At 37.9% G+C, this 13,737-nt stretch overlaps 1 protein-coding gene across 2 annotated transcripts in view; it reads left to right on the top strand.

The window, feature by feature from the left end:
* Window positions 1-13,737, top strand: part of LOC124789640 (WD repeat-containing protein 19) — a 316,330-nt gene that overhangs the window by 189,667 nt on the left and 112,926 nt on the right. For both annotated transcript variants that reach the window (XM_047257070.1, XM_047257071.1), the window contains exon 14: window positions 693-823. In XM_047257070.1, coding sequence (XP_047113026.1) covers window positions 693-823 — 131 coding nt within the window. The remainder of the gene's footprint in view (window positions 1-692; window positions 824-13,737) is intronic.

Genomic DNA, 13,737 nt, shown 5'->3' with positions numbered 1-13,737 from the left:
ATAACAAGTTGATTATTACCTCTTAAATAAAAATTATGTTTAAGATTTTTTGTCTTACACCACACTTATGAGGACTATTTCACGAAGGATTTGTGGCGGGGATTTAGCTTACCTATTTTGTAATTACGTGTTATTTATTTTGTTTTATGACTTGTTCTACATCCTTGAGGAACTCCTCAGAATGGATTCATAAACCAAAAGTACATCTCATCAAGTCATATCAAATGAATCTTCCTTTTATCAGTGGTCAATACAGACAATATAATATTTATCATTTTTCTAGCTGTGTGATTGCTGATAGTAACCTATAGGCAGAATATCAGTTTTTATTTCTCCAGAAGCAATGGTGTGGCCTCATTCCTTGTTCTCTCCCAAATGATTCAGATCTTAAACTGAGCTGTGACAGTTGTATATTTGTAACATTCTGCATTCAGATTTGTCATTTTGACTGTTGTTAATTATATATGTCAGCATATTTATTTACATCATTATTTGTGGAGAAGGGGCATTGGGTCACTCTTAATTTTCCAGTTCTGTATTTTTGTTGAGAAAGAGAACCAAAATAGTGTTCATGCTAAAAGTTAACATTTTATGCTTTTATGAATTCATAAATATTTATTCAAATATATGTGGAACAATAATCCCAACAACAAATATTGCATGAGCACTATATGAAAATTTTATCTTTGCAGCCATTCAAGTGTATCAAGAAATTGATGATGCAGGAATGGTTTGGGCCCTTGAGAATATCCAAGATGAGGAAGACAGGCGACTATTAACTGGTCATATGGCAGTATTCTTGAAGAACTTCGATAAGGCTCAGGTTGTATTATTATATGTGTACATGATATTGTTTTTAAAAATATGGACTTACTTTTATATCTGCAAGTGCAAATTACCTTACAGGAACCAAAGCTCTAAGGGAATTGATGATAGAAAATAGACAAAATGGAAAAATAATTTTCCTGGAGGTTAAAGAGTATATATGACCCGGGACAACAGGGAAATCTGGGAAGAGCCCAGGAATTTTTTCATCCGGGAGAAAACCGGGAAAAACCTGGGAATTTTTCAGAATTCCATTGTTTTAGCTTTCAGTTAAATTTTTGTAATTTCGACTGGTAAGAATTGATTCTCTAGCAAAGAATGTTACTGTATCCTGATACTGGAGACTGATACTGCAGAAATAAAATATGGACGAGAGGGGGAAACAATAAAATTTAAGTGGCAAAGGAAGTGCGCCATTTACAACAACAAAACATTGTGCACGCACAAGCGTCTGCAAACAGCAAAAATATGTCAAAGGCCTTAGGGTGAAGATTATGTAATACTTTGTGACAATAAACTGCTTCCTATGAGCATGACGTCACAACTGTTTACATTAGGTTTGTTTGACTAGTTGCCAACGGGTTCATGCGGATGCACAGTTGACTCTCTTATGAGCAGTACCTTCTCCCACTTCCCACTATTTGAAGTGTGGCTGTTAGCTGTATAGGAAGTAGCAGCAAGCAGCCATATGCTAATGAGAAAAATTTTCCTTGCGCTCCCTAGCTGCCAGATTCGCGCATGTGCAGAGTTTTCCGCGTTGAGGTGGGGCTGGGGTTAGTCTCCACGTGATCCCTGTGTTAAGTGATTTCACTGTTTCCTCTTCATTTACAGCTCATACATCAAATGAAATCAAAACTGATTTCTGTGCCCAGGAGCTATCAAGTTAATTAAAATACATTCACATAATTATGGAGGGCAAAAATATATTATTGGTTTCAGTTTTCTGATTTTATTTTATTTCCAAGTTATTATCAGTTAATCATTAATTGCCTTGCAGAACAATGAAGCTATTTTTATCAGTTTGCTAAAGAAATTTGGCTTTATTAATTGTTCCACTGAGGCAATCAATTTATTTGAAACAAAGTGTTTCATTCCACAGTAATGGCTAGTTCCAACTGTTTCGCTGAATTTCGAGTGCACATTTTCATCTTCTGACATGTATGGCATTATGCCATAATAAAGAACCAAATACGAGATAGTACAGTACTGGTACTCTAAGAAAATTTACATTCCAAAAACCACATTGAAAAGCTTAATATTAGATGGGATCTACTTCATTGTGAATCTGGAAAGAAACAATGTGCACTTCAAGCCAAATTATGCATTTTAGTGTGATTTGTGAAATTCTGATGCTCTTGGAGTATCCTCTGATGTCCTGTTTCTTTTATGGCATAATGTAAGCTCTCTTAGTGGTTTATACATACGAACATGCGGGCTTCCTACACCATTGCAGCTGCGCACGTGCAATAATGCCTGTTTTCTGGCGCTCAATGGCACCTGCTAAATCGAACAGTCTCAGGATAGTATTGCGAACGGGGGTTCAAAAAGCGTTATTTTCAAAGTAAATTTCTTTTTTACACCAGATGAATTACGTTAGTCTTCACCCCCATGAATCACGGACCTTGCCACTGGAATGGAGGCTTGTGTGTCTCAGCGATACAAATAGCCATACCGTAGGTGCAACCGCAACAGAAGGGTATCTGTTGAGAGGCCAGACAAATATGTAGTTCCTGAAGGAGGGCGGCAGTCTTTTCGGTAGTTGCAGGGGCAACAGTCTGGATGATGGACTAACCTGGCCTTGTAACACTAAATAAAACGGCCTTGCTGTGCTGGTACTGTGAATGGCTGAAAGCAAGGGGAAACTACAGCCGTAACTTTACTCGAGGGCATGCAGCTTTACTGTATGGTTAAATGGTGATGACCTCCTATTGGGTAAAATATTCCGGAGGTAAAATAGTCCCCCATTCGGATCTCTGGGCAGGGACTACTCAGGAGGACGTCATTATCAGGAGAAAGAAAACTGGTATTATACGGATCGGAGTGTGGAATGTCAGATCCCTTAATCAAGCAGGTAGGTTAGAAAATTTAAGAAGGGAAATGTATAGGTTAGTGTTAGATATAGTGGGAATTAGTGAAGTTGGGTGGCAAGAGGAACAAGACTTCTGGTCAGGTGAATACAGGGTTATAAATACAAAATCAAATAGGGGTAATGCAGGAGTAAGTCTAATAATGAATAAAAAAATAGGAATGCGGGTCAGCTACTACAAACAGCATAGTGAATGCATTATTGTGGCCAAGATAGACACGAAGCCCTCGCCTACCGCAGTAATACAAGTTTATATGCCAACTAGCTCCGCAGATGATGAGGTGATTGATGAAATGTATGATGAGATAAAAGAAATTATTCAGATAGTGAAGGGAGATGAAAATTTAATAGCCATGGGTGACTGGAATTCGATAGTAGGAAAAGGTAGAGAAGGAAACATAGTAGGTAAATATGGAGTGAGGGTAAGAGATGAAAGAGGAAGCCACCTGGTAGAATTTTGCACAGAGCATAACTTAATCATAGCTAACACTTGGTTCAAGAATCATGAAAGAAGTTTGTATGCATGGAAGAGGCCTGGAGATACTGGAAGGTTTGAGATTGATTATATAATGGTAAGACAGAGATTTAGGAACCAGGTTTTAAATTGTAAGACATTTCCAGTCTCAGAGAGTTTCAGGGAGAGCATAAGGGAACAAGTGACAGGAATGGGGGAAAGAAATACAGTAGAAGAAGAATGGGTAGCTTTGACGGATGAAGTAGTGAAGGCATCAGAGGGTCAAGTAGATAAAAAGACAAGGGCTAGTAGAAATCTGTGGGTAACAGAAGACGTATTGAATTTAATTGATGAAAGGAGAAAATATAAAAATGCTCTAAATTAAGCAAGCAAAAAGGAATATAAACATCTCAAAAATGAGATCGACAGGAAGTGCAAAATGGCGAAGCAGGGATGGCTAGGAGATAAATGTAAGGACGTAGAGGCATATCTCACTAGGGGTAAGATAGACTCTGCCTACAGGAAAATTAAAGAAACCTTTGGAGAAAAGAGAACCGCTTGTATGATTATCAAGAGCTCAGATGGAAACCCAGTTCTAAGCAAAGAAGAGAAAGCAGAAAGGTGGAAGGAGTATATAGAGGGTCTATACAAGGGCAATGTTCTTGAGGACAATATTATGGAAATGGAAGAGATGAAGATGAAATGGGAGATATAATAGTGCGTGAAGAGTTTGACAGAGCACTGAAAGACCTAAGTCGAAACAAGGCCCCCGGAGTAGACAATATTCCATTGGAACTACTGACGGCGGTGGGAGAGCCAGTCCTGACAAAACTCTACCGTCTGGTGAGCAAGATGTATGAAACAGGCGAAATAGCCTCAGACTTCAAGAAGAATATAATAATTCCAATCCCAAAGAAAGCAGGTGTTGACAGATGTGAAAATTACCGAACTATCAGCTTAATAAGTCACAGCTGCAAAATACTAACACGAATTCTTTACAGACGAATGGAAAAACTAGTAGAAGCCAACCTCGGGGAAGATCAGTTTGGATTCCGTAGAAACACTGGAACACGTGAGGCAATACTGACCTTACGACTTATCTTAGAAGAAAGATTAAGGAAAGGCAAACCTACGTTTCTAGCATTTGTAGACTTAGAGAAAGCTTTTGACAATGTTGACTGGAATACTCTCTTTCAAATTCTAAAGATGACAGGGGTAAAATACAGGGAGCGAAAGGCTATTTACAATTTGTACAGAAACCAGATGGCAGTTATAAGAGCCGAGGGACATGAAAGGGAAGCAGTGGTTGGGAATGGAGTAAGACAGAGTTGTAGCCTCTCCCCGATGTTGTTCAATCTGTATATTGAGCAAGCAGTAAAGGAAACAAAAGAAAAATTCGGAGTAGGTATTAAAATTCATGGAGAAGAAATAAAAACTTTGAGGTTCGCCAATGACATTGTAATTCTGTCAGAGACAGCAAAGGACTTGGAAGAGCAGTTGAATGGAATGGACAGTGTCTTGAAAGGAGGATATAAGATGAACATCAACAAAAGCAAAACAAGGATAATGGAATATAGTCGAATTAAATCAGGTGATGCTGAGGGAATTAGATAGTTTTGGGAGAGCAAAATAACTGATGATGGTCGAAGTAGAGAGGATATAAAATGTAGACTGACAATGGCAAGGAAAGCGTTTCTGAAGAAGAGAAATTTGTTAATATCGAGTATAGATATAAATGTCAGGAAGTCTGTTTTCAGAGTATTAGTGTGGAGTGTAGGCACATATGGAAGTGAAACTTGGACGATAAATAGTTTGGACAAGAAGAGAATAAAAGCTTTCAAAAAGTGGTGCTACATAAGAATCCTGAAGATCAGATGGGTAGATCACATAACTAATGACAAGGTATTGAATAGAATTGGGAAGAAGAGAAATTTTCACATAACTTGACTAGAAGAAGGGATCGGTTGGTAGGACATGTTCTGAGGGATCACGGGATCACCAATTTAGTACTGGAGGGCAGTGTGGAGGGTAAAAATCTCAGAGGGAGACCAAGAGATGAATACACTAAGCAGATTCAGAAGGATGTAGATTGCAGTAGGTACTGAGAGATGAAGAAGCTTGCACAGGAAAGAGTAGCATGGAGAGCTGCATCAAACCAGTCTCTGGACTGAAGACCATAACAACAACATTTGTGTTAGTGTGTGAAAGTGGGATGCATTTCTTAAATCACAGAGCGATTAAAACTGGATACTTTGAGGACAAGCCACTTACAAGAATTTTGAGCGCAGAAGACCAGACATTTATGTCATTATTTTAAATTTACTAGCACATTTGTGTGATGTATGTTAAAGTATAACACATGCAAAAAAAGATCAATAGTACATGGGAAAGCTTAGCTTCTCTTGTAGTTTGTTAATCTTCGAGACAAAAATTATATGTGAAAGCTTAGCTTTTCTTGTAGCTATGCTATGTATATTAATGTAAACTATTAACTTTTCCTCTTTGACTATAACATGTATCCCATGCTCTGAGTATCTGCTGTCATTGGCTGGTGAGATCATGTGGCATGAGATAAAACTGGCGTACAAAAGAACATCGCAATCTCGATTTAAACACTCTGGAAACTAAAGTCCTGCCTTTGGTGCAATTTGAATTTATACTTTCGTAATTACGAAAATAGGCAGTGTATGAGTTCCTGCATATCAGAGGCCTTTCCAAAACTTCTCCCCTTTCTTGCTATCAAAAGTCTTTCAAAAACATCTCTTCCCCATTTTTTTATCGCCCCTCCCTCTGCCCCCATCCCCTGGGAAGTTTTACGCCAGTGTATAAAACATTAACCATTCAAAGGATTGATAAGTTTTACAGTTCTGAGGGAAAAATCTACAGAAAACCTACTGTCACTTAGCATGGAAAAAGTGTATTTTTGCCCAGGAAAAAGTATATTTTTTAAATGGGACATCTGAGAAAAATCCAGGACTTTTTCCCTTGTCCATGTATACACCCTGAGGTTAATTTCACTCTGTGAAGGTCTCAATGAGACAGTGATGAGAATGGTGCAGGGTGATAAAGGAACAAGAACTCTCGATGTATGGTATAAGTAAAAAGTTCTTAAATATATTTTGATGTAAGAGATAATAACCAGCTTGCCCCAAAACTTGAAAATGGACAATACACTGATGGTATGGCGCATATGATAATTCTTAAGCTATTGTAACCTGAACTCTCCACAGTTCCTATCCCTTTATCACCTGGCACCTTACTTGTCACTGCCAATGCAACCTCCTTTTATAATAAAATCCCTAATTCCCATGACTTTGCCACTATTAAACACTACCTTTCCCAACGCCTGAACAGCTCCAACCTACAACCTCCTTCCCGGTCACCATAACCAACTATATCCTCACCCAAAATTATTTTCCTGTGAAAACATCACCTATAAAGAAATCCATGGTACAGCAATGGGTGTTCGCATGGCACCATCCTTTGCCAACCTATTCATGGGCCATCAAGAGGAATCGTATGCAACTACCCAGAGTCCCAAATCCCTCACTTATTTCAGATTCCTTGATGTAATGTCCATGACTTGGGCTGATGATGAGACACCTTTTCACATTCCTTCAGAACCTTAACCCACCTTCTCATCCATTTGCTTCATGTGGTCCTCCTAAAACCAGCAAGCCACCTTCCTTGTCGACCTTTCAATGTTCTGCTGGTTCTTAACCATGATATCAGGCGGTTAAATAATGTCTGATCAGGAGCTAATACTTGCTGTTATTGAGTCTAGTCTTGCTCATCTTATTGTTTCAGCACATTTACCAAGGTCTTCTGATCGAACTCCATTTTTATTTTTTATTTTACTCTTCTCTACATACTAACTAACTTCTTTAACTCTGAATGGCCTGATACTGTATGTTTCAACAAGTACCCTCCTATTATGATTCAACTCTTGTACCTGGATGTTTGACTGTCACGTTTACACTTCATAGATAAGAGCATATCACCCTTGATTCCCCTGTAAAAAGTCACTGAGCTAACATTCACCTCCACTTAGAAGAGTAAATACTCATCTCAATTCCACAGTCAATTTGCTGGCTTTAGTTTGTTAATGTCCTTTGTTTGCCACATATTAATGTAAAACTTATGTTAGTTATAAAGGAATGTTTCTAATGGCACCTGTCATTTCATCATATTTTTAGTATAGCGACCTTTTTTTCATTGAAAATGTCTACTAACAAAACAGCTCCAGATGTGAAATACCTGTAATTTTATGGGGTGATTCTTTCGAAGAAGAAGACAGCAACCAACCGCTATTGGCAATAGTGGCTGGTTGCTGCCTTCTTCTTTGGAAGAATCAACCTATATTTTTTACACAGCCATGATCTCAAAATGTCAGTTTTTGACAAAATAGCAATAACCCTATAATGGGCCTTCATAACGATCCTTCTTTTGTTAATTGTGAACTTTCACTAGCACCATGTCATTGAGCTTAAAATTAGGGATAATTGCTTTTAAATTATTTTCATGCACTCAGCTGTGCATGCGTAATTATAATCCTCTCTACCCTTTCTTGTAAATTTCTAGTTGGTACCTCTTCTATTCCAGGCCAAGAAAAAATTTTCAGCAGTGGTTCTCCTATGAACTTTTCACTCAACACTTCTACTGGTAAAAGTCCAGTTGATAAGTGAGGTAATTCATTAACGATAACTTGAAACTCTGGAATAATCTGTGACCAGGTCATGTGTTTTGTAGAACAAGACCTACAACATAATCTTCCAGTCTCTTTCATAATTCTCTCCAATAACAATAAATATATAATAATCGAGACTTAGTCTACAATTAAGTAATGCCAACATAAATATTTTATTCCTTACTAACAGCCACTGGGTCAAAGAAACATATATGCCCATTTATATAACCAGTAATGATGTAATCACACTTAACATAAAGTGCACAACGCCCTAGGAAAAATACCTTCTCTACAATAAAATACCATTACATGTTAAATCCCAGTCTAGTAATTATATGATTTGACATGCATTACCGTTAACACCTGTGAGGGATAAATTTAACTTCAATCTTACAACTGGTCACTGAACCAGCGATTATATTAAGCATCTACATTTCCTGAACAGCAGACAGATCTCTCAACAGTTTTTTTAACATTACACAGTGACACAAATTCATCTTAACACTATTCTCAATTGTTTTTCTCCTCCAACAATAAACAAATAACTATAAAGAAATTGCCATTGCTTCAGGTAAGTAAATAAGAATAAATCAAATTGTAAAAATCTTAACCAACAATGTAGACTAAATAAAAATGGTTCCAGGTCAGATAATAGTTTTCGAGAGGCACACCACATCAGACTTGCCCACGTTGTCCTCAGCATAAAATAATCAAGCTACCTCGAGTATTTGGACAATAGACATTCCTTAACGCTAGGCTTCTGACTCTTCATTGATCAGTATGTTTCCTGCTGTTCAGTACCAAGAATGTACATGAAGTAGCATGCCTAACATTATGCGTGATAAACTGTTAATAAACATTACTGCTTCTACAGATAATACATTGTGTAATAGTTTACATAAAACACTGTCATAGAATAATGCTCTATTCAGATACATTGTAGGAGCCCACCAAATGCAGCCTCCTACATGAGTGTAAGTAGAAAGGCGGAGGTGCGGTTATAGTGTCCTTGGGAGCACCAAGATGCTAATGAGACATCATTCAGTTACCAGTCACCTATTAGCATCAGTTTTATGTTCACTCTCTCATCTCCCTAGCCCTGCATAGCAGTGACTGTGCTGAGCTCGCATTGCACGAAAGTGTAGAGTAGCATGTCAGTGCCCCACGAGGAATAAGCTATTTCCCTATATTAAAAATATGGTTTGAATTGCTGTTATTCTGAGTAGTAACAACATTCAAATATTATTTATGTCAATAGTCTCACAAAATGTGTGTTATTTAAAATCATTAATTTTGACTATTTGGTCATATGATCAAAAACATACTGTTATTGGCTGAAGATCTGGTGCTAATGTAGACTAGGAGTAAGATGAAACTATACCTGCGTTATAGGAGTTTTAGCCGAAGGCTGAAGTTGATAGGTTTTTACCCACTTTTCTGCAAACAGCTTAGTTATTTTGTAATGGAAAAAATATTTACAACTTTTAATTAACAATATAAAGGAATTTTGTAAATGCTGAAAGTGGAAACTTTTCAGAAGTTGATGTGTTTATGCTTCATCCATTTAGATTGGTGATATGTGCAGGGATGAACGTTCTTTTCCATGCTCCCTGCAACATCATTAAACTTGCTCAAAATTAAGGAATTTTAGAATAATTTGCAAGTGGGTCTGTATCTTATATATATTGCCTACTATCAGTCATGAACTACAACCCAAATCACTATAAAATTATTCTTGGTAAATCTTAATGCCAATTTCCTGGTACACAATACCGTCAACAGAGAGCCGACAGTGTGCATGTGCACAGTGGTGCAATGGATAGCACATCCAACTACGTATCACAAGATTTCAGGTTCAGAGCCTGGCAGGGTTATGCATTTTTAAAAGTTATACATGTAATATGTAAATAGCATTAGCAAGAACTCATTGTGGCAGCTGTTTCGATGTGGGATGTGTTATACATAGCTTCACATTAATCTTAGTCTGAGAAATGGACAACTAAGGATAAATCCGTTTAAATTGCTTAAAAATAATTAACTTTTTTGCACCATGCAGGTGATACAAATGTAAGGACTGTGATGCTTGTGAGTGGAAACTTGCTTCAACTTTATGTAAGATGATGAAAATTTAAACAAAAAGGGTACTAGCTGAACAGTTGTTTCCAGTAACATAAAATGTGTTTGTGATCACATTAACTAAAAACTTTTTAAAGGTAACATGTGTGAACAGTGGTTTCAGTTGTAAAGTGCACGTAAATGGCAAGGAAAACGCAACAATAGCCCTTTTCTGTTTCTGATGGGTGTCTTGAAGTTCTGTAATTGTGATCTAGTTTTCATATGAGAGGACTGTTGACTCATTTTACAAATAAATTAAAATATTTCATCTTGTTACATTTGTCCCACTCTACCACCTGAGCTGCTTAAGTGTTACCAGGGTATAGAGTGTAATGAAAATTTTCACCGGTGTTTAATTTCATCAAATGATGCTGTCTTTCCTTGCAACAGCTGGAAAGCTTATCTCAAAGGTATAGTATTGTTAACAGAGAGCAAAACATTTTTAATTACGTTAGGGGACTTGTATATCAACGTGGTGACATTTTGACAGTACAGTGTAAGCACATTTTATGCGTCTGCTCATCCTTTGGAACACTCAGAAACAATTTTCAGGAGTTTTTACATATTTATTTATACAGTGTCGTGCTACACACCATTCGTAATTCATTTTCTGAAGCAACACAATTAATGAGCTTCGTGACAATAGGAGCAGCAAGCTAGCTGGTGATGTCACAGGCATCATGTGACTCAAATGAAGTGTTGTAGCAGGCTTTCAAATTATTTCAATTTCATTCAAGAGGAAAAAAAGAATGTTATGGGCATAAAATGACATAATTATATACTTTAGATGATTTCCACAAAACAGTCAAATACCCTGTTTACAGGTGCAGGGTCTGGTGTTGTTGGGGATCAGTGCTGTAGCCCTATCGTAAGAGGGTCTGGCGGCTGTCACATCATTACAACCCATCAGGGTTGTGGACGTTTGTCAGAACCTCAGTGCTCTCATTCAGTGAAGTTCCACTTAGCCTTGGCCCCAGAAATCTGCATAGCCCTGTTGTCAGTCGTCAAGATGGTGTGTAGGTGTAGAATGTGATCTGGTTTTCATATGAGAGGACTGTTGACTCATTTTACAAATGAATTAAAATATTTCATCTTGCCACATTTGTCCCACTCTACCACCTGAGTTGCTGAAGTGTTACCAGGGTATAGAGTGTAATGAAAATTTTCACCAGTGAAATGAAAGACAGCTCAAGAGGCAGTCACAGCATACAGCCGGTAAGGCAGTACTTGCACTGCACAGGAATGGTGGCAGAGGCACCCTGCTCCCAAGTTGGACAGATCGCTGAGGGGTAAATTGGTTCTTCATTCATGTAAGATTGTCCCACCCTCATCTGTAGTCCATCACCATTGTGAGCGGTAGAAGCGCAGGTCATAGAGTCAAAGTTCCCTTCACAACCAGACAGAGCAAAAGACTTGAAGGTGTCAGTGGCTGTAAAAACTCTGCTGTATTCATCAGGGCACCTGCAACTAATAGAGCTGACCTTCCATCGATATCCTTGATGCAGATGGAGTGGCCTAACTCTGAGAGTGTGTTTCACCCCGTACAGGTGATGAAATGTTCTCCCTTTTTCTGAGACTGTCGGTGCTCTTGGCTGGCCTAATGTATAACTTCAGAGCATTCCTTTATACAAAGATTGCAGCTTGAAAGGGGTTCTTTTGTCATCCGTGGGTGGAGATACTGCATGTTCCTTCATTGCAGAAGACCATTGTGTCTGCACTGTGTGCACTGTTGTCTGAGTGCCAAATCGGGGGTCCGTGGTGTCTTGTCTTATCAGGCAATGAGCTCCCTGTGTGTAATTCAGTTCTTCCTTGTGTTGACATTGGTTACGCCATCATTGCTTACCTGCCAAATGTGTTCGACTAAGAGTAATCCCAACCAGTTCCAACAAAATTTTATTCCTACACATAATTACCATTCTGTTGTGCAACAATGTATTCCTGTTCAAATATTTCTCACAATGACGATAAAAACCACATCATGCTTTGGCACATCCACTCATATCTCACCCCCTCCTAAACAGACTGTGCTCAAGGCTTAAATCAGCGTCAGCATACTAATTACAGTTTAAGCACCTTTCAAAGCTAGGTTTCCAAAAATATTATACTTTAGTACAGCACCATGGACACCTAAATGTTTGGTTAAAATCTACTACATAAGAATTTGCTGCTTCAGAAATTCCATCATTGGGGCACCAGCAGCCTCCTCCTGTTCCTTCCTTGTGGTGTGGTATCCACACTTAGATTATGTACCTTCTCAGAGATTTCTTCCTTAGTCTTAGTTAAGTTGTCCCACATTTTCTGCTGTTTGCTCTCTGTTGTACCTATTTCTGCATTAGAAATAGGTGTTTCTACAGACAATTTAATTCTTTCTTGTACTTTGTTATTGACTAAATCAACTACACACTCCTGAAAACTAACTGCTGTAGAGACTGAAATAGGAGCCACTTCTGATTCTGCCCTTGTTCACATCTCTAAATTGCTTATTCACTTTATTTTGAACTAAATCTCAGTGTTTCAGCATTTCCAAATTTAGTTCCTCCAGTAAGTTGGAAGGCTTTGTCTGTAACTGCAGCATCCTATTCCTTTTGTGACTCATTGATATGCTGTCTCTTCAGAAGTTGTGTATGTTGTTTTTATTTCATTCTTTAGTTTTGTTTTAGTATTCTCTGTACTAGCAGTTAACTCTTTTATGCTATAACTCAATTGCACAGTAACCAAGCTGGGACATATACATTCATATTTCTCATTACGAAAGGCGTATGATGTTTACCACAATGTGTGTTTAATTAGCCCTAGCTTAATATTGTTGTACACCCGCAAACTCTGGTTGCAAAATAACTTGCTGTACACAGCTCACCGAAATCTGACTGTAAGTAGATGCCGATGGGAAGCATAGGTCGTGCTGCACTACCAAAAATGAGTGCACCATTGACACTGCAGCTGCTGTAGGTTCATGAAGCCCTCTGTAGCTGTAGACAAAATTTGCTGACTTGTGGATTAGTTATTTTCTTCTTAATCATAATTGTAGTAGAGGGATTTAATAATTATTTATTCATTATTCAAACCCCTACAAAATTCGTGATTTGTGGTGCTAGCAATTGATTTTGTACTGCAGCATAATTTTGGCTTTTGATCTTTGTTACTATTGACAACAGATATCAACTCCCTCAAATCTGTGTACCCGAAATTTGCCAGTTCTCGTTAAAATTTCAAATTTTTGGTTATTATTCTTGTTCTTTGTAAATTATTTTTCTTGTTTGCTGTCAATGGTCACCACTTGCAGTGTTCCTCTTGTTTTTTACTGTGATATTGGGTGGCAAAGTAAAGTCTTATTGAGAACTAAGACTTCTTGCCATTAAGTCTTGTTCACATTTTATTTCAGCACACTCGCCAAGCTCTTCTGATTTAACTTAGTTTTTCAAATTGCTGCAGTTACTATTGAAGTTAAGAGTATAAATCCAACCTCCCATTCTCAAAATAAATACAATACTTCCCATAAACAATGTATCCTTTATTGTACTCTTGTTTACAGTGACCATGAATTATTTAGTTGTTTCAGCATGCGCAACA

Source organism: Schistocerca piceifrons, chromosome 3, assembly GCF_021461385.2.
Source record: "Schistocerca piceifrons isolate TAMUIC-IGC-003096 chromosome 3, iqSchPice1.1, whole genome shotgun sequence".
NCBI lineage: Eukaryota > Metazoa > Arthropoda > Insecta > Orthoptera > Acrididae > Schistocerca > Schistocerca piceifrons.
Note: the sequence above shows the minus strand (reverse complement) of the source record. Positions and strands in the feature narration are given on the sequence as shown.